Source organism: Rattus norvegicus, chromosome 4 (genome assembly GCF_021556685.1).
Source record: "Rattus norvegicus strain SHRSP/BbbUtx chromosome 4, alternate assembly SHRSP_T2T, whole genome shotgun sequence".
NCBI classification, from domain to species: Eukaryota; Metazoa; Chordata; class Mammalia; order Rodentia; family Muridae; genus Rattus; species Rattus norvegicus.
In genome coordinates this window covers 95762559-95783629 of record NC_141537.1, presented here as the reverse complement: position 1 = coordinate 95783629, position 21071 = coordinate 95762559, and the positions used below count along the sequence as shown (strand labels likewise).

Sequence of the window (21071 nt, the reverse complement as noted above, 5' to 3'; positions counted from 1 at the left end):
AATCAATGTTTAAATTAAACATTTTAAATTAAGAAACAATTTGCATATTAGAAAAATATAAAGGAGTGTTTCTAGGACTGGGGAATGTACAAAAATCTTTTAATTTTCTGCCATTTTGATAAAATGACATTAATGTTCTGAATCAGTGAGGATCTTCCCAAGTTAAACATCCTTAATAATCCAATCAATAAATGAACTAACGGTTAAATATGTAGTTGGGGGATTAATACAGATTATCTATCTAGTCAGTGAACATCTGAAGAAGTATTTGACATTCTTAGGCATAAGACACTTTCATAGGATAGCCACAATTTTAAATATTCACTATTTTCTAGTATCTAAATAGTGAAAACTCAGCTCTGCTCTACTTGAGAACCTTTTAATGTTCAATAATGGAGAGGCTTTACCAGCTGACTTACATAATTTTTGCTATCATGTTTGGAATAGTAGTCAAATAGATATGGCCAACAATGAAGGTAACCAAAAGTCAATGATTTAGATTTATTTTAATGCTTTGTAACAGGATAGCTAAGCAGAACAGGCACACAGCTCACAATATGACCTAAACAACCCATTCTCACACACATAAAACACCATCCTTCTCTTCGATTTGTTAATTTTTCTGTCATGTTGGCATTTCCTCTCCTCTAATACCACACATTATTTCATCTTCATTGTTTCCATGCATGTTTCACTGACACTCACAGTCTGTACTGAGGAGCTAGAAGCTTGAACTTTTTGGTTCCCAGGTCTTAAAGCTTAAACCACAAAACAGCCTGAGTGTTCTTGACATTTTTGTTATCAGCTGCGAAGAGTCAAGGCTAGAAAGTGGAGGCAGAAGAAACATTTAGGCTACAAAGCTACGACAAGGTTTTGAAAGTATTAGATGTTGGAGAGGAAAGGGCCATGTGTTCTGATGGTGGCCTCTGAGTCTGTGACATGTGGGAGTTAGAAGAACAAAGAAGTTTCAGGGGGTATATAAATCTATTGAGTATCCTCACCCATTTCTTGGGTCAATCATGGAACCGCAAAATGTCATATACCCTCATCAATATATTACATTTATATAAGGAAAGATCTTTCATACCAGTAGAGTTCATTTCAAGTAATTATATTTTAAATATATATATATATATATATATATATATATATATATATATATATATATACCCTGTCAATACATGAGGCCCCTTAAACTATTCCTTTCAGTAGAGAAACAAGATATGCGTATGAGGGAAAAGTTGGACAGGGTCAAGGATAAACTCAGAGCAGGGAGACAAGAGGCTGGAGATATGAGCAGTACAATGCTTCAGAATGCAAGACTGCTCTAGACTGCAAAATTATTTTCCATGTGTCTCACATTTAGTTTCATAGTGACTTCATGAAGTAGAGCAGATATCAGTGTCAATTTGCACAGAAACAGAGATTTTTGAAAAGGAGGTAAGAGAGAGGCCAGTAACCACAGAAATGGTCCCTTGAGCTGTAAGCAGCTCCAACCAATGGAGGGCTGGACTTCACTCATGCTTGGCTGCTTCTCCATTTTCTTGGACTTACTGACTTTGGTACAAGCTTTCTTTGCAAAAGAATGAGGCATAACTTCGACAGTCATGTGTGATGCTCATCTACTAGATTAATATTCTAGGAAGAAAGCGCATTGTTAATGCTTTCATTCAATTTAGCAATATGGAGAAAATCATTTCACATTGACCATACAGAAGAAAATTACTATCTAAGACCATTGAGTTTTACACAAGATATTGAAAACTCAGCAGAGAGAATGAGAGATGGCTGCTCCTATGGCGGACATGATTCCTAGGATCCACGCAACAGCTCACAACCATCTGTAACTCTAGCTCCAGGGGACTAGGTGCCTTCTTCTTGCCCTTGTGGGAATGCAGGCATGTATGTGGTACACAGATTATCACCCACATACATACAATAAAAACACATTAAAATTGTTTCTAAACTCCACCTATTAATCACAAGTGTGGTTAAATAATTTTTCAAAATTGCGGCTAATATGTGTTTTCGATGGAAAAATACTTTGTCATTATCATTAGTAAGTATGGTTGTTTTAAAATGGCTTCCTGAGACAGGGTCTCTTGTAGCCCAGGTTGTCCTCAAACTTATCATGCAGCTGAGGATGACTTTAATCTCTTGAACTCCCTGCCCCTGACTTCCGAGTGCTTGTCAACATTTTAAATATGAAAAGCTCTCTGACTTTGTCTCGAAATGATTTTCTTTAGATTACAGTACAACAGGTCCTCATTCTGAAGACAGTCAGTGTCCACGTCTACAGCAGAGTTCTCAGGAATTCAGAACTAAAGAGGACAAGAAGCCATTTGAGATTTCTTCTTCTTCTCTGGCTGTTCACACCACTTGATGTCCATGTTGCTGCCCCCAAATGCTTCCCCTTTGATCTCTACAGGATTCTCTCCCACAGCTAACTTCACTCTTCTGTGCATCACAATGGCTCCCAAGCTTCCATGCCTCTGTGCTGGAGAGGGGGTTTCTTTTATTACACAATAGCAAACTGCAGACACAAAATTCTTTTTGAAGTTTTCATTCATGAGTGCATAAACAATGGGATTACAGATGGAGTTGAAAAATCCAATTATTTGCACTATAGCAAAAATCATCTTGATTGTGACTTCATCATATTCCTTTTCAAAATTACCTGAAATAAAGTAATACTTTAGAATGCTTACCGACTTCATCAAGAAATAACTCTAAAGTTGTCTCATGTATATTTATAAAGATTTGCATTTGTGCAAGTGGCTAATGATATGAAACATTCTCATGACTCAAAGAGACCTGGCATCTGAATAAAAGTACGTCTGTAATATGTACTCATTCATCCATGCTTTGGCTGGTGCCTGGTATATACTTTAGAACTCAACAATTTTCAACTCAATGATACCGAGTGTAGCGGTTTGAGTAGGTATTGCCACCATAGACACATGCATTTGAATGCTTGTCTCACAGGGAGTGGCACTATTAGGAGATATGGCCTTGTTGGAGTAGGTGTGACCTTGTTGGAGGAAGTGTGTCATTGAGGAGATGGGCCTTGAGGCCTGATATATGCTCAAGTTATGCCTAGAGAGATAAACAGTCTCTTTCTGCTGCCTGCAGATTAAGACGTAGAACTCTCGGCTCCTCCAGCATCATATCTGACTACAAGAGGTCATGCTTCCCACCACGATGATAATGGGCTAAACCTCTAACTGTATGCCAGCCCCAGTTAAATGTATGCTTTTGGAAGAGTTGCCATGATCACAGTGTCTCTTCCAAGCAATAAAACCCTAAGACACCAAGTTTCATATACCCTAAAAGCTCAGTTACCCTTCAAATGCTCTCCTGAACCCTAGAAACACAATCATGCTGAGCCCCCAAGAACACATAAAGGGTAACTGCACTTAGGCACTTGACTTGAATCCTAGATACATTAAGTTCACAAAGTGCATGGCAAGGTTCTAAACAGAAAAGGCTCTGAAGGTGTCTCTCCAATGCTAGACAGCTTAGGGAAAGAGGGAGAAGATCTGAGAAACATGCAGAGTTTTCTTTGTCTTTTGTAATTATTAATAACTTAGTCCTAGTCAGGCACAGTCACCGAGCATGTGATGACCTGGTACAAAAGCAATGTTCAGTATTTGACATTTGATTATCCAAGTGGACAGCAGCCAATGAGAAATCAATGACTTCACATATGTTCTGGTGAAAAAAAGAACTAGATATGTGAGAGAGAGAGAGAGAGAGAGAGATAGAGAGAGAGAGATAGAGAGAAAGAGAGAGAGAGAGAGACCTACTGTATTCAATCATCATGTGAACGACGTGGAAAGGTGCCCAGCACACAGCAAAGAGAACCACCACTGTCACCATCATGATCACAGCCCGCTTCTTCTTTCTAGACCCACAAACAAACATTGCATTGGTTAACTTTGTGTCCGCAGACATGTCAGGTTGATAGCAAATGCATTATAACTACCTGAGCCTACTCCACTTAGCCACATGTTTTCACGCACTAATGGAGTTCCTGAGGCTATGGGAAGATTATCAGCATTCCCCATCTTTAGTATTCAAACCTTACCCTTCCCTGTGACGTGTTTAGCATAGATCTGGAACTCTACTACAGTACAGACATACAGTATGTCTTTCATTTTCCCAATAAGCCAGAGGTAGAAACTGAGAAAGAGAGGTTTAATTCACAGTAGCATGGTTAATAAATGATGTCCTCTAGGTTTGAATTTAGGGATGTCTCTTCAAGGACATGAATTTCACTTGCTTAGCATGTGTTTAAAGCAGTCCACACCTCTGATAGCCAAACATCAGTACTTATAAAATATGCTGAACCTCAAGTATAGAACTATAACTTTTTAATACAGTAAGTCATAGATTCAATTTCTTCATTCCTCAGAAACTAGATTTACATCTGTGCCGATTCACACATTTGCTTGTCGCTTTCAGTCTCAAATGTCCAGGTTCACAGTCTGTCATTTCAGTCTGGTAACCCTTTCTTTTTCTGGGGAAGTATTCTCCCTGTCCCAAAGCTCTATTGTATATTGAGAGCAAAGTTTTCTTTATACAAACTGGGCACTAGAGGTCACTGCACACTTGAAGAATTAATGAACTACCATCAACTCACTAATCTAGGCAAGGTTCTGCTTGTTTGTTTTAGCAGTCATTCGACAGAGATTGTGTCATGGTAACTGCAAATACAGCAATAAAGTATTTTTGAAATTGACACTAAAATGAGGTAGCACTGCCTTTGAGTTAAAATACCAGGCACCAATCATAACCATTTAGAATACGTACCATTCCAGGGTTTCAAAGACTTTTCAGGCAGTCTCAGTATTTTTTAATATTGTTTTCAAGTAGGAGGAACTAGGGACAGGTGTAATCGTGTGCCATTGTACATGTGAGTTCTCTTAGGGTCCTCTGAAGCAAGGCTTTCTGCATATTACTGATATTGCTGGCAGTGAAGGAGGAGGACAGGGGGGTCTTGACACCACCCCACAGTGTCATTGTTTCGAAGGAGCCCTTACTTGCAAATTGAATTATAAATGATGGTAAGGCTGAATTACCCACGCAACTGCCCCTTCCAAGACAATTAATAAAACACATTTTAAAGCATAAACAGACCTCGCTATTTTGAACATTTCTTTCCCATGAATAGTTCGGAGCACTGAGCCATCTCCCACTCTTTTCTTGATCCAAAGCTCATAACCGATTTTCCCATAGAGGACAGACAGCAGCAACAGAGGCAGCAGGAAGAGGGTGACGAGGATGAAGGTGGTGTAGATTTTCTGGTGCACGGGGCTGCTCCACTCTTCCAAGCAGCAGATGTGTTCTTTTTCATATAGGAAGTCATACTTAATCTTTGCAGTAAGAACAATTCAGTTACAAACCCCAGGAATTAGCATCCAAAGCAAAGACGTAGCCCAAAGTCATTCCATTGGGACTTCTTTTAAGATCTCCCAGATGCTACCTGCTGCTGAATTTTCAAATTTGAATCAATTTCTATAGTTATCCTGCTAAAAATTGTAGGTCTTTCCTCAACCACTAAGGTTTTTTTTTTACTTTTTGATTTTAAATGGAACCCAGGACTGCATTTGCTATGTTAATTTAACCTTTTTCAACTTTTATTTCTACTGTTTGCAAGTTTTCAGTTTGCTGAGAGAGTATACATGGGAAAATATTGTGCATCATATGCTAGCCAGTTTAATATTTATCCAGCTGACACATTTGCTTTCTTAATTTCTGGTAAAATAGCCTTGGCAAGCACCAATCTGCTTTAGAGTAAGAGGAACCTAGCTGTATTTCTGCCATCATTTCATGTCAGACTCACAAGACTGTCTTTACAAAGGAAAGGCAGCTCAGAGCATTTAAATACTGAAGTGAATGAGATGCTGGATTTAGCCTATTTCCAATATACACATATTTTAATTGTATGTGTTTAATAACTGATATTCTGAATCTTCCAATGAACTCATCTTCCAAGTTCTAAATTCACTGTCCACAACAATGATAGGTAGTACCAAATGCTAATGGCTCCTTTGGGGGGAAAGTAAGCAGTTAAAATATATGCCAAGTAAAGTCTTATCTCTGGGACAGGAATGAAGAGTAGAGAACGTATTGAATCTCAGTCACTGTGGAGTTCCAGATGGTAGATTTCTGCCTATCCTCCCAGCAAATTTAATTACCAGTCTTCAGCATCAAGTCAAAAGTTAGGAAGATTTGAGTTGGTTTTGTTCATGAGTGCAACTAGGAATGATAACACTTATGACCAATAAGCTTAATGAAAATATTTGTGAAAATGAAATTATTTCTGATTCAATGAGGGTAGCACCCACAAGGACCAGTGACCATAGCAGCCATGCCCCGTCCTAGGGTTAGTGACCATAGTGGCCATGCATAGACACATCCTAGTGTTAGTGACCATAATGGCCCATGCACAGACACATCCTAGGCCATGTATGAGCACATCTTAAATGGTCTCTACATGGGTTCATATGGTGCCAGAGACAAGCAAATTATCCCCAAACACATCTTAAGATGGATTCACAGTAACCAGTTTCATATTCTCTTTGTCATTTTTTATGGCCATAGGAATCAAACTTGGGGCCTTGCACACATGCAAGCCAAATGCACTCCAAAGAAGTTACTGCACCCGACCCTGATTTTGTTTTTTCCTGAGCAAACGCCTCTATAATCTTCCACTGTTTACAACTGTGACTGGACTTGAGCTCTAACTATATTCCCACTTCCACCACCAACTACTCCAACTCAGCCAGCCATATCCCTCTTAAGCTTAGCCTTGCTGCTGAGGACAAGTCGAATGACTCATGTCCTGATCCAGGCATCATACATCCACTGAGCAAGCCTTCTGCTTTTCCCTATCCTGAGTAAACTTCTATTCAAGGCAGTCCAGAATTAGGGAGTCACAGCATTTTGATAAGGTCTGAAGTACTGTAAATTCATATATTTATTCACTGAGGGGAAAATTAGGGACAATTTTAGTTGAATTCTCTCATTTACACCCCTGTAGGCTGTGAGTCAACTCACTGCTGAGAGAACCCAGGGAAACCAGAGTAAGACAGCATCATCGGGAATGGCTGCTTTTGATGCTGCCTGTCTTCTGGGAGCAGACTTTGGCTCCTACACTCAATTCCATTCTCTCTAATAGAGTTTTGGAATGAGCATGGTTCTGGGGTGCACATTAATGTATCTAATTCAAAACTGAAATCTGACTTTTTCCTGACAAGAAGCAAATCAGATCTGACTGGTGTTTAGCAGTAAGCATGGCTTTGCCTATTAGATCAGGCAGACACATTTTGTACAAATTAAATGATTTATACACGGAGAATATATGATAAAAATTATTAAAATGAAAGATCTGTTTAATTTATGTGTGCAGGAAAGGAAGTCCAGGATGGAAACTAGATTTTTTTTTCATTTATAAAACATACTGCTGGTATAGGTGGGCCACCAGCAGGAGGAAGCAGCCGCAGTGGCTGTTGAGATGAGTAAAGGGCTGGAGAATGGAGACACATTCAGAACCTCAAAGATGTTATCGGGAATCCCAGAAAAGAATCAGCCTGGACTACACCCTTGTGCTCAGTCCTCTCTCCTCCCTGTATTGCTCTCGGAGAGAGGTGCCTAGGTGTGAGGACGAGGTGACAAACCCAGGAACCCACAAGCATTTCAAGCTAGGGGAAAAACAAGATTTTTAAGTGATTCCAATTTTTATATGTGTGCTGCCAGCATGATCATCAAGTTTTAACAAGATCCTTATTATGGTTTTATGTGACCACGGCACTGGCCTTGGCATCTTGTGGCAGAGTGGATACTGTTCTTGTGACTGAAATAAGTCACAAGAATTTAATCATCTATACGACTTGAGTTGCAGGGCCTGCTGGACGTTTCATATATATTTCATTAAGTTCTCAGGTGACATTTTCAAAGGTGGCAACAGAGTAAAGCCACTTGCTGCTCTCAGAGGCCAGATCGCTCAATATATTGGGGACACACACACACACACACACACACACACACACACACACACACCATGCACACAGAGAGGGGGGGTGCACCTCACTTGGTGAACAAGGACTCTAACATTGGAATCGCTCTCTCACCCCGTTAAAGGACATGGTGTGCCCTGAAAAGATTCATTTGTCTATCTCCATTTAACAAGGTACAAAGGAACACATTGCATTATAAATTACATTCCACTTATTTTAAGACAAATAACTTTATCAAAACCTTCTGCAAGATTTCAATTTTGTCTAGGTTCTCTGTGTTAAAATATAATGAAGACGTTGGCACATATTTCAAATTAGCTTATGTTGTTCCTCTATTAAAAAGCATTATCTTACAGAGGTGTTTTTACAGTTTTAATTAAAAATAATTTACAAAGTGCTAGTGTCAGTAAATACTTTCTCATCTCCAAGGTTTATTTTCCTGCACATGGACTTTTTTCTTAACTACATTTTTATATTGTGTTTCTTTTTTTAGGGCTGGGGACCACACCCAGGGCCTTGTTCATGCTAAATCTGTACTGTACCACCAAGCTACCTTTCTAGCCTCCACCTGCATGTGCTATTCTTTTTTTCTTTTTTTCTTTATTAACCTGAGTATTTATTATTTACATTTCGATTGTTATTCCCTTTCCCGGTTTCTGGGCCAACATCCCCCTAACCCTTCTATATGAGTGTTCCCCTCCCCATCCTCCCCCCATTACCACCCTACCCCCAACAATCATCATATGACTTTAAAATGCAAGATTCTGGCAATGTGTAAGGACTTTTCCCCTGGCTTGCTATTTCCCTGACATATCCTTAGAACAACATACTACAGATAAATTCAAATTAATTCAAGTTTCTGCTTCTTCATTCTTCTATGAGTTGTATGTGATTTTACCGCTCGGTGTTCTGTCTGAAATACAGTTTGGGTTAATTTGAATGGTGGGCAGAGTAGGATGCCATTGTCCTTCACTTGAACCTGCAGGTTTTTGCAGGATCACTTGAAACTTTTCTCTTTCTGTTGCAGGATATGGTATCCTTTCTGAAATCAACCGATTAGAAACATTGATTTCTAGTGTCCCAATTCAGTTCCACTGGTCCTCGTATGAGCTACTTTTCTGTCTGTGACAAATAAATTCCTGACAGGAATCACTTTTTGGGAGGAACAGTTTGGGTTCGTGATTTCATCCTGGAGAAGGTTAGGCTGTCAGGGACGTGAGAGCAGGAATCACGGTGGCTGCTTACACCGATCAAAGACAGGAAGCAGAGGGGTAGTTGTGGCACAGGGTGGACATAATCTATATGCATTATCTGTATGCTTCATCCATGCTCCATCTCGGAAAGGTGCCACAACCTCCCAAGTTAGCACATAGCTGGGCACAGAATGTTTAGAAGCATGGGTCTATTTGTGCACAGGTCACACTTAAACCTTACTGTGCCTGTCACCATACCGATACTACACAATGGTAACCCAGACTTGGTGCAGTAAGCCTTGAAATAGAAGCCGCACCATATTTGTGCTTGTCAAAACTGGTTTCATGCCTCTGTGTGTCACACTGTGCTGTTTTATTTGTGTAATGTTCTGTTGGTTCAGAAGTGGACTCTCCATTACTGCAGTAGCTCTGGGTACCAAGTCACTTCATCAGTCCTTTGAGATCGTTTTGTTTGTTGTTTAATGACTGGATGGATAGTTTTGGTAATGCCTATTCCCCCTGCAGAATGAAGCCTTACATGTTGGTCAGGAGGTGCGGTCTTGGGTATATGTACCTTCTATCTGAGATGGTGATGGGAGGAATGGGGGGATGGGGAAATGGGGGAAGGTTGCTTCATCGCTGCGCTGTTTCTTCAGTGCTCAGCATAAAACTGCTTCATCGTCTTACCTAAAATTAGACTGGTGGTTGACATTACTCCTATCTCTGCTTAGCTTGTGTGTGTGTGTGTGTGTGTGTGTGTGTGTGTGTGTGTGTGTGTGTGCGTGCGTGCATGTGTGTGCTTATAGTTTTTGTTTATTTCTACAGACAGTGTCTTTCAGTATAGTTAGGATTGTCCCAGAACTCACTATGCAGCCATGATGGCCTTAAATTCAAAGCGAATCTTCCCATTACAGTTTCGTCAGTGCTGAGATTACAAGTGTGAATCCCTTAGGCTCAGTCTGAGAGAAACACTCCTGTTTGTGTTCTGTATAACTGGTTTCTTATAATGGGTCAGGATTGCTATCTGGTAAGCTACCCTTCTAAGTGTTTACTTCTAAATTCTAATTGTTTTACTGTTTTTGAGAGTATCATTCTCTTTAAAGTCCCCCACAGGCCACTTCCATTAAAATCACTTTCCCTGGCTGGACATCACAGCAATCTGTTTTGGGGGCTTGAATTTTATGCAGTTAAAAGAAAGTTTGACTTGTGTTTTGGATTTAAAATACATACATACATACATACATACATACATACATACATACATACATACATACATTACATTCCAGGCTGTATGACGGTGCCCTAGTCTCTTTGAAGACAGATGCCTGTATTAAACTACAAGCCATGCTAACGTACACCTCAGTAGATAGGCTCAGTTGTCCAGAACTGCTGTCCTTACCTGTTCCTTTACTCATGTGAAGAGTGAAAAGAATCTCACAAAAGATGTGGAAATAGAAGAAAGATGGAGAAACTCAAGAACTGGACATGTTTCTAATTTACATTTCAGTTTGTCAGTGGTTAGGACAATAGGAAAATCAGCTGGCAAAGAGACACTCTCTTATAATTTTAGGTGAATTAAAAGAAAGTCAAAACAGTCATACCTAACAAGACTAAGATATTCTAGAAAGAACACATTAAGCTAAGAAAATGGAGAAGGTCATTTGGAACTTATTTTTTTGTAAATTTAACATTAAATATTAGCAATCCAGTAGACTTACACAACAGAGAAGAAAAATTTTCAAACATGTTTTGATTCCAGTGAAATAGATGATGTCAAAATTTTGCCACAATATTCTTGAAAGAAGGAAAATGAAAAGGAAGAGGCATGAGAATACATTTCAAGCCTGAGTTTACCTCAAGTCTCTGCACATGCCACATGGGTGATCCTATGATGATGGCCACCAGCCACACCACACCTGCAAAAAATATGACAGTTATAAAGTGTGGCATTGTATGGGTTAAGTCTCCAATCATCAAAATGACTGGTCTCCAGTGTCCCCATCTTCTCTGTCATGGAGTACAGCAGTTATCTCTGGTCTTTCAGTGTGTGTGTGGGGAGCATGTACTGTGCATCTATGTGTGTGCTCTCCCATGTGTGTGAGAATCCTAGAGCAGAACATCATGTCTGCTGATCTAGCACTTTCCACCTTATCGCATGTGGAATTGCAAGCACATTTTATGCCTGTCTTTTTATGTCAGTGTTGGGTATCAAAACTCAGGTCCTCATCCCTGCACAGCAAACACCTTTACCCACTGAGCAATCTCTCCAGCCCCTACATTTTTCAAGTGTTAAAAATTCTTTTATATGACTGTATTGTTTAGAAGGTAAGAATCCAAATTCTATAGCACAGCCTAACCAGGTCTCTATTCTCTCCTGTCACCAGAGCATGTCTTCCCACCTAGACTCTACTGGGGAAGGACATGTATGGTTCACGTCCCTTCCTGCATCCCAGAATGCCCTGTCCTGATCCACATCATATTTATACCTTGGATGGGCTACTCTATCATCACTGTTCATCTGTTTCCAAGATAACTCAGAAGTCACCTTCCCTAGGTGACTTGAAGGTTGTTGTCATTTCTTAATGAACTACTTCGTTAGTGACTCTGGGTCTACCACATTATGACACTACTCATGTCTTCTCAACCTCCCCTAAAGTCATGGAGGCAAGTACAATCCACTTACATTTTTGTTTCTCCAAATGAGAATCTAAGGAAAATTTTCATCCCTTAGTAGGAATTGATCCATGTTTGTTGGACCAATTAATAATTTCCTAAATTTTTAAATTTATAAATTTGTATAGGTATTTTGTATGAATGTACAACCAAGTACATACCTGATGTCCAGGGCACCCAAGAAAGAGTGCTATATTTCCTGGGACTGGCATTAAAGTCAGTTATGAGTCACCATGTAGATGCTGGGAATCAAATCCCAGTCCTTTAAAAGAATATCCAGTTCTCTTAACCCCTGAACCATCTCTCCAGTGCTGAAATGAAAAACTTTTAGACATTTTACAGACTACCTTCTTTATTCTTCAAGTCTAACATACATGTATCATTTTAAAAGATTTATTTTTTATTATTTGTATCTATGTGTAGTGTGTGTGTGTGTGTGTGTGTGTGTGTGTGTGTGTGTGTGAATGAATGACACATGTGTGCAAATACCTCTGGAGGCCAGAAGTATCAGATTCCTTGGTACTAGAGTTACAAGCAGTTGTTAGCCATCTGACCTAGAACTGGAAACTGAAATCAGGTCTTCTCAAAAGGCATAATGTTCTTTTAACTGATGAGCAATCTCTTTAGCATCCAAAAACATGTATCTTACATTAATCTATGAGGTTTACATTATTTAGGCTTAGTTGTCATTGTACATCAGGTCCACTCCCAACTGCTGTCCCCAATATTCTATTCCACTCCAGCTGGTTCCTTCCTACACCCAGTGTTAGCATACCATACCCCAACAGCAAGACCCCTAATACTTTTGTAAGGGATGTTGACTTGGAGACCTTCAGGTATATAGAATATAGCTGAACAGCAGAGCTGGGGCACATGGTATTGTTCCCTTGAAAAAGCTCCAGATTGATTTCCCTAGAGGCTTCAGTTTCACACCCCAGAGCAGTAATGTATTCTTCATCTCATATATAGAAATTAAAAACTAGAAAAGAAAAATCTCTCTCTCTCTCTCTCTCTCTCTCTCTCTGTGTGTGTGTGTGTGAGAGAGAGAGAGAGAGAGAGAGAGAGAGAGAGAGAGAGAGAGAGATTGAGAGAGAAAGAGAAAGAGATTGAGAGAGAAACAGAAACACACACGTACAGAGAGAGGAGAAGAGAGTCTGGAAATGTGGCTATAAAAGGAAAAGCAGATATCTTAACATAATCATTAAATCTTACATTCCTTATAGCATAACTTAATTTTCATCATTTGAAAAATTCCCCTTGTAAATGTAAATGTACATATTCTTTATCCGTGCATGTGTTGATGGGTATCTGGGCTGTTCTCACAACCTATTTTTGGTGAATGAAAGCAATTATGGATGCATGCCTGTGGGGTGTTGACTTGGAGCCCTTCGGGTATATAGAATATGGCTGAGTAGCATAGCTGGGGCACATGAGAACTCTGTTTACATGTTAGCTATATGTTCTTGAGAGAGCTGCAGATTGATTTTCCTAGTGACTGCAGTTTCACATCCCACAGCAGTGATGTGTTCCTTTACCCACATCTTCATCACTGTTTGGTGCACTTTTTTTTATTTATGCTGACCATTCTCAGTGCAGCATAATGGAATCTGAGGCAATTTAAAGTTTCATTTTCTCCATGGCTAAGGATGATGAATACCTTTTCAAGTATTTATCAGCTATTAGTGTTGTTTCTTTTGGGAACTGTTTATTGAGGTCTTTAGCCCATGAATGTGTGGATAACTTTTCTAGTGTTTAAATATTGCAGCTCTTTATATGTTGTAGATATTAGTCCCATCTGATGAGTACATGGCACAGGCTTTTTCCATCTTGTAGGCTGCCATACAGACTCTGGTGAATGTTATTTCACATAACCACATTTGTCAGCTCTTAGGACTATTTTGGACTATGTTGCAAGCAAAGGTTTATTATGTTTTCCTTCAGCAATTCCTAAGTTCCAGGATCTATTCTTACTTATTTAAATGCATTTTAATTTATTTTTGAGCAGTGTAATGTGTGTGTGTGTGTGTGTGTGTGTGTGTGTGTGTGTGTGTGTGGTTTCACTCTTGAGCATATAGAAAGCACTTTTCCAAACATCATTTGATAGAGGCCACCTTTCCTCTCTCACACGTGGCTGGGGTCACAGAGATGATTCAGCAAGTAAAGATGCTTGCTGTTCAGTCTGATGGCTTGAGTTTTAGCTCCAGAACCCACAAAGGAGAAGAGAACTGATTTCTGCAAATGATTCTATGATCTCTCTCTCTCTCTCTCTCTCTCTCTCTCACACACACACACACACACACACACACACACACACACACGCAGTGTGCTGAAATAACTAAATGTAATAAAAATTTAATTACGTGCCTAAAGAGATGTGGGTTATATCTGGGTCTTCTGTGCCACTGGTCTCTATGCCTGGTTTTCTGCTTACACTGGGCTGTTTCAATCGTGTCTCTGTAATATAACTTGAGGTCACATATTGAGATACCCATAGCATTGCTTGTTTTAGTCTGCACCTTTTGTGGATAAGAATTCTAACATTGCTCTTTCTAGTTCGCTGAAAAAATGTCATTGGGATTTTGATGGGAATTATTGTATAGACTGCATGGATCGCTTTTGATAATATAAGCCACTTTCCCAATATTAACTCATGGATGAATGAGCATGGGGACCTTTCCCACGTCCAGTGTCTCCTCAGTTTCTTCCTTCTGCATTTCTAAGGCTCCATTCTAGAGGTCTTTCACTTCCCTGGTTGGGTTTATTCCATGATACATTTTTGAAGCTAGTGTGTGAGTGGAGCATTTCCCTCTCTTTTTTCTTGCAAAGTTTGATATTGTGGAAAAAGAAGCTACTGTGTTCTGTCATCATCTTACTCAGAAACGTAAAAATAAATTTCTCTTGGGCACTATTATATGGCAGCATTTTACTTACTTAGAAAATGGGTATTAATAAAACAAACACAAACGAAAAACAGCATTCTTTGCATGTTGCTTGTCCTTTGTGAGCCTGTTGAAAGAAATTACTTTAATTATGTGCCATTGGCAAAGAAAAATAGATTAACTACTAAAGGCCATTTCAGGCTATGAATCTTAACAGAGTAAGAGGGGAATAAATTTTTATTTGTCCTTTTTTATAACTGTTTTTGTATTGTTTAGAAAACAGGATATTACTTATAGCTTCAAGGAACTGAAACTCAATCTATGACTGGAGCTTCCTAGAAAGACATACACAAATTGACATTACCCATAGAATGTCACCATGATTCAGTGATCCAAGTCAGTTCTAAAGGCTTTTAAGTCTGGGTGTCTCTGTCTCCACATCAATAAAACCTTTCTTCTACTCCACTTGCATATCTTTTGCCCAATCATTTTTCCAATATATCAAATTCTGAAGGGACTGAGTCTAATTGAATGAAACTCATTGCCTCTCCTGGGCCCCTGACCTTCCAGATAGAGAACCCTTTGGGTGAGAAGAACGTTACTGATGCACTTAGTTACATTATCAGGATGAGAAAGCCTGGATGCTTCCCTCAGCATAAGCTTGGAGTCCAGGCAGTTTTAGGCAGAAAGCACAGAATGTGTGACTGGCAGGCATGGTCCGTGATATTAAGTGACAGAAAGTGTCAGGGAAGAGTGCGCAGCAGACCCCACAGGGAGATGAGTTACCTGGATTTCAAGCATTGCTATTTTCTCTGAATTATTTTAGTTGGAACAGCTTTAGTTGCCTGTTACCATCTTCGCTTTTGTGACATTGAGATTCACCCTATTTCTCTTCCTTTTTAATACCCTTCCTTCTCCATGTATTCCTTACTTTAAACTCTTTCCACACCTATACACTGGTGTTGGCATATTGGAAAGTTGTTAATTATTAGAAGCCCTGAGATATTTGAGTTAATTTTAAATAAGATACGATATAAATTTTACAGTAACTAATGACATTTTTTCCTGTAGATTTGTCTGCTCACTTCCAACTGCTTAAAAAGAAAAATTTGGGTTACAAAGACTTCAGGAGTGTTTTCTATGATTCTACATTCTGTTATTGGGTCCATTCTTGTAATTAGAATAACTCTGCTTATTCCTGCCACATGAACATTAGTCAAGTTCCTCTCTTTTCTCATCACAGCTCTGGGCCTTTAGAAATGACAGAGCCAAACAATGATGAACATCTGCACATTGAGTTTTTGTTATCAGTGAGTAGTAAACTCTTCTGTTCTGTTGTGCTAGGCTTCAGGACACATCCTTAAAGCTGTTGTTTGTCACTACACATTGGGCACAGCTACAGTAAGCTAAACATTTCCAATCTTCAGTAATGAAATTATGAAGAGGAATGCATTGGTCTTTGTCAGGCATCTCTAGGAGTCTACGTGACTTCCAAGTACCCCCCCTACCTTCTGTAACACATACTGAATACCTGGCACTTCTCAGGAAAGTAAGTTACTTTTCCAATTTCTTTTTTAAAAAAAGCACATCTCTTTCTCTTTGGCAAAATCTACTTGCTTTTGTAAGCTTAAAGGCTACCTCAAAGTAATAGCCTCCTGGTCTAATGAATATTACTGTAGCAATGCTCCTGATATATTAGCATTTGTTAGATGAAATAAATGCTTACAAGCTTATAGATTAAACTAAATATTCAAAATGACACATTTCCAGGATTAAGACAGAAAGAACAGAACCAGTTGGGTGTCTTCAAAGAAAAGACTGAAAAACCCAGGATAGCTAAAACTATCCTCAACAATAAAAGGACTTCTGGGGGAATCACTATCCCTAACTCAAGCAATATTACAGAGCAATCGTGATAAAAACTGCATGCCATTGGTACAGAGACAGACAGATAGACCAGTGGAATAGAATTGAAGACCCAGAAATGAACCCACACACCTATGGGCACTTGATTTTTGACAAAGGGGCCAAAACCATCCAATGGAAAAAAAGATAGCATTTTCAGCAAATGGTGCTGGTTCAACTGGAGGTCAGCATGTAGAAGAATGCAGATCGAACCATGCTTATCACCCTGTACAAAGCTTAAGTCCAAGTGGATCAAGGACCTCCACATCAAACCAGATACACTCAAACTAATAGAAGAAAAAGTGGGGAAGCATCTTGAACACATGGGCATTGGAGAAAAGTTCCTGAACAAAACACCAATGGCTTTTGCTCTAATATCAAGAATTGACAAATGGGATCTCATAAAACTGCAAAGCTTCTGTAAGGCAAAGGACACTGTGGTTAGGACAAAATGGCAACCAACAGATTGGGAAAAGATCTTTACCAATCCTACAATTGATAGAGGGCTTATATCCAAAATATACAAAGAACTCAAGAAGTTAAGACTGCAGGGAGACAAATAACCCTATTAAAAACGGGGTTCAGAGCTAAACAAAGAATTCAAAGCTGAGGAATGCCAAATGGCTGAGAAGCACCTAAAGAAATATTCAACATCTTTAGTAATAAGGGAAATGCAAATCAAAACAACCCTGAGATTTCACCTCACACCAGTGAGAATGGCTAAGATCAAAAACTCAGGTGACAGCAGATGCTGGTGAGGATGTGGAGAAAGAGGAACACTCCACTCCATTGTTGGTGGGATTGCAGACTGGCACAACCATTCTGGAAATCAGTCTGGAGGTTCCTCAGAAAATTGGACATTGAACTACCTGAGGACCCAGCTATACCTCTCTTGGGCATATACCCAAAAGATGCCCCAACATATAACAAAGACACATGCTCCACTATGTTCATAGCAGCCTTATTTATAATAGCCAGAAGCTGGAAAGAACCCAGATGCCCTTCAACAGAGGAATGGATACAGAAAATGTGGTACATCTACACAATGGAATATTACTCAGCTATCAAAAACAATGACTTCATGAAATTCATAGGCAAATGGATGGAACTGGAAAATATTGTCCTGAATAAGGTAACCCCATCACAGAAAAACACACATGGTATGCACTCATTGATAAGTGGATATTAGCCCAAATGCTCGAATTACCCTAGATGCACAGAACACATGAAACTCAAGAAGGATGACCAAAATGCGAATGATTCACTCTTTCTTTAAAAGGGAAACAAGAATACCCTTGGGAGGGAATCGGGAGGCAAAGTTTAGAACAAAGGCAGAAGGAATACCCATTCAGAGCCTGCCCCACATGTGGCCCATACATATACAGCCACCCAATTAGATACGATGGATGAAGCAAAGAAGTGCAGGATGACAGGAACCGGATGTAGATCTCTCCTGAGAGACATAGCCAGAATGCAGCAAATAAATAGGCGAATGCTATCATTAAACCACTGAACTGAGAACGGGACCCCTGTTGAAGGAATTAGAGAAAGGACAGAAAGAGCTTGAAGGGGCTTGAGACCCCATATGAACAACAATGCCAAGCAACCAGAGCGTCCAGGGACTGAGCCACTACCCAAAGAATGACCTTGGGCTCCAACCTCATAGGTAGCAATGAATAGCCTAGTAAGAGCACCAGTGGAAGGGGAAGCGCTTGGTCCTGCCAAGACTGAACCCGCAGTGAACGTGATTGTTGGGGAGAGGGTGGAAATGGGGGCAGGATGGGGAGGGGAACACCAAGGAGGGGAGGGGGAGGGATTAGGAGGATGTTGGCCTGGAAATCGGGAAAGGGAATAACAATCAAAATGTAAATAAGAAGTACCCAAGTTAATAAAAATGAAAAAAACAAAAGAAAAGACTGTACCCTCAAATCACATCCTAATATACATCGTGAGAAGCTACTACTAAAAGTGCCTAGATATGGTTTGTTCTGTAGTGGCATTAACATACAGTTGATATACCTGGTGGTCTTACTGAGTGTTACACTTTGAATTTGAAATGCACATTAATGATTCCTATGGTAAGGGCTTGGCTATCAGCTAATAGACTTCAGAAGTGAGGGCTCTAACTTCAAAGGCAGATTAATCCATTGATAAAATTGAGTTCAATTATTGAGAGGTAAGTCTGGATGCAAGGTATAGGTTACCAGCCATTGTTCTCCCTAGTCCATTGCTTTCTGTCCTTCTGCCTCTTGACTGGCATGGGGTATGAACCCCGTTCTGGCAATGCTCCCATCACATGATCTACCTCACCACACAAGGGTCCAGAAACAACGGAGCCAAGACAGCATAGACTGAAATGACAAGCAAAGATGAATCTGTTTTTATTTAAGTTCTTCAACTCAGGTGCTTTGTGACAGTGACACAAAATGACAAACATACCTAGCATTGTGAAAGCCCTTTGATTGGTGTACTGCTGCTTCATTTTAAAAGGATGGACAAGTCCCTGGTGCCTTTCCACAGCAATGCAGGTCATAGTAAGGATTTCTGTCACAACGGCAGTGCACTGGACAAATGGCACCATTTTGCAAATGAAGGCACCTATAGCAAAGAAAGAAAAATATTATATATGAAAAACAATGACATTCAGTCTGTTTCTTATTAGTTGTCACAATAGATTAATTCTGAACCTCTCTCTGCATGAGGCTTCATAATTATAATAACATTGCAGACACAACATAATTGAAAAAGTGTATTTGGACTTATATCTTCTTTCTCTGACTGATTTTCATGTTCTAAATGTCAAGCAATTATGCTTCCCAAAACAATGAGAGAACAAATCTGTACCTGGCTACTGATAATAGGCAGGAACAAGTTCATATGAGTAGGTAGAGATGATGGAACATATCTACAATCCTAGCACTCAGGAGATAAATGCAGAAGGATCCAGAGTTTGAGTTCAGTTGGGGTTACATATTGAAGTCCAAATCAACCTGAGTTACACAGTAAGACCTCAACTCAAAAATAAAATAAAAGACAACAGCGATGACTCCTGTTTGAGGAAGGGGTCTTAGATGCAGAGTCATCTGCTTCCTCCCCTATAGCTTCTCTGCGAAGTCATAGCAATGGGATAACTGCTACCAGAGTCCCAAAATGAAGCTTTTGTTTTTTTTACTTTTCTTTTGGACTTCTGCCAGATGCTTTATATAAGTCTCCTAGCACTATTCTTTTGAATGTATTTTCTCTGCTGTGACTGAGCATGATGCTACACTGGGAACACACATCATTTGATCTGTGTGAACATTTTTAAGTATTTAAATACATTGCTAAACGTGTTAGATATTTATCTGTCCCTCCTGGCCCTTTATCATTGGGGTCGTAAGCTGTATTCTGTCATGTCTGCTATTTTTGGTGTGTCTGTGATGGTTATTCTTGGTTGTCAACTTGACCACATGTGGAATTAAGAAATAAGAAGTTTCTGTTTAATTTGAAATAGGAAGATCCACCACTAATCTATAGATTTTAGGTAGAAAAACATGCCATTAAGCCAGATCTAATCTGCAAGAAACCTATATAAGGGACATGGAAGAAAGAAGAACCTTCTCTTTGCTTGCTATCTCTCACATTGCTAGCAAGTCCATTCTTTCACTGTCATTAGAGCCCAATTCTTCTGGTACATATTTAAGACCAGCTGAGACATCTAGTTTCATGGACTGAGCAATAACTGGACTCTGAGACTTTCATTCACATCCAGCCATTGTTGGATCAGCCTGTTTGTCACTCTAATAATTTCCCTTTTGATACACAGAAAGGTTTATTCTATAGGTTCTTTTATTCTAGAGCAGTGGTTCTTAACTTGTGAGTTATGACCCTTTGGGATTGAATGGCCTTTTCACAGGGTCTCCTAAGACTCTAATAAAACACAGAGATTTACATTAATTATAGTTATAAAGTAGCAACAAAAATAATTTTATGGGTGGGGGTCACCACAACATGAGAAACTATATTAAAGTGTCACAACATTAGGAAGGCTGAGAACCCTGCTCTGACAGCACTGACTGAATACAGCAGCATGTAACCTTCTTATCTCTTCCTAACTATTTGCTGTCAGAGATCCAGCAACTCAGAGGAGACCTGAAAGTTTTTGTAGTTCAAACTCATGCTATACCCATTCTGCTTCTCCAAATAACATTGGATTCCTGTGATCACCTTCACAATGAGGTCAATCCACTTTAACCACAGAATTTTAAAGATATTTCATAATTCTTTAAGAATTTCTTACAAATTACTCTCATCTCCAAGGCAGCCTACTTTTTTGTACACATCCATCTGAAGCCTTTGAATGGCATTTCTCTATACTTGAAATTTTCCTTCTAAAATAACTTCCTCATATAATTCACAGA

At 39.5% G+C, this 21071-nt stretch overlaps 1 protein-coding gene across 1 annotated transcript in view; it reads right to left on the bottom strand.

The window, feature by feature from the left end:
- Positions 1-472: 472 nt before the first annotated feature.
- The window catches only part of Qrfprl (pyroglutamylated RFamide peptide receptor like), a 78708-nt gene continuing 58109 nt past the window's right edge, over positions 473-21071 (bottom strand). Inside the window, 5 exon segments of the mRNA NM_001109239.1 lie at positions 473-2677; positions 3807-3904; positions 5140-5375; positions 11069-11130; positions 19111-19269. Of these exon segments, the coding sequence (NP_001102709.1) occupies positions 2322-2677; positions 3807-3904; positions 5140-5375; positions 11069-11130; positions 19111-19269 (911 nt within the window). The 3' untranslated portion in view covers positions 473-2321.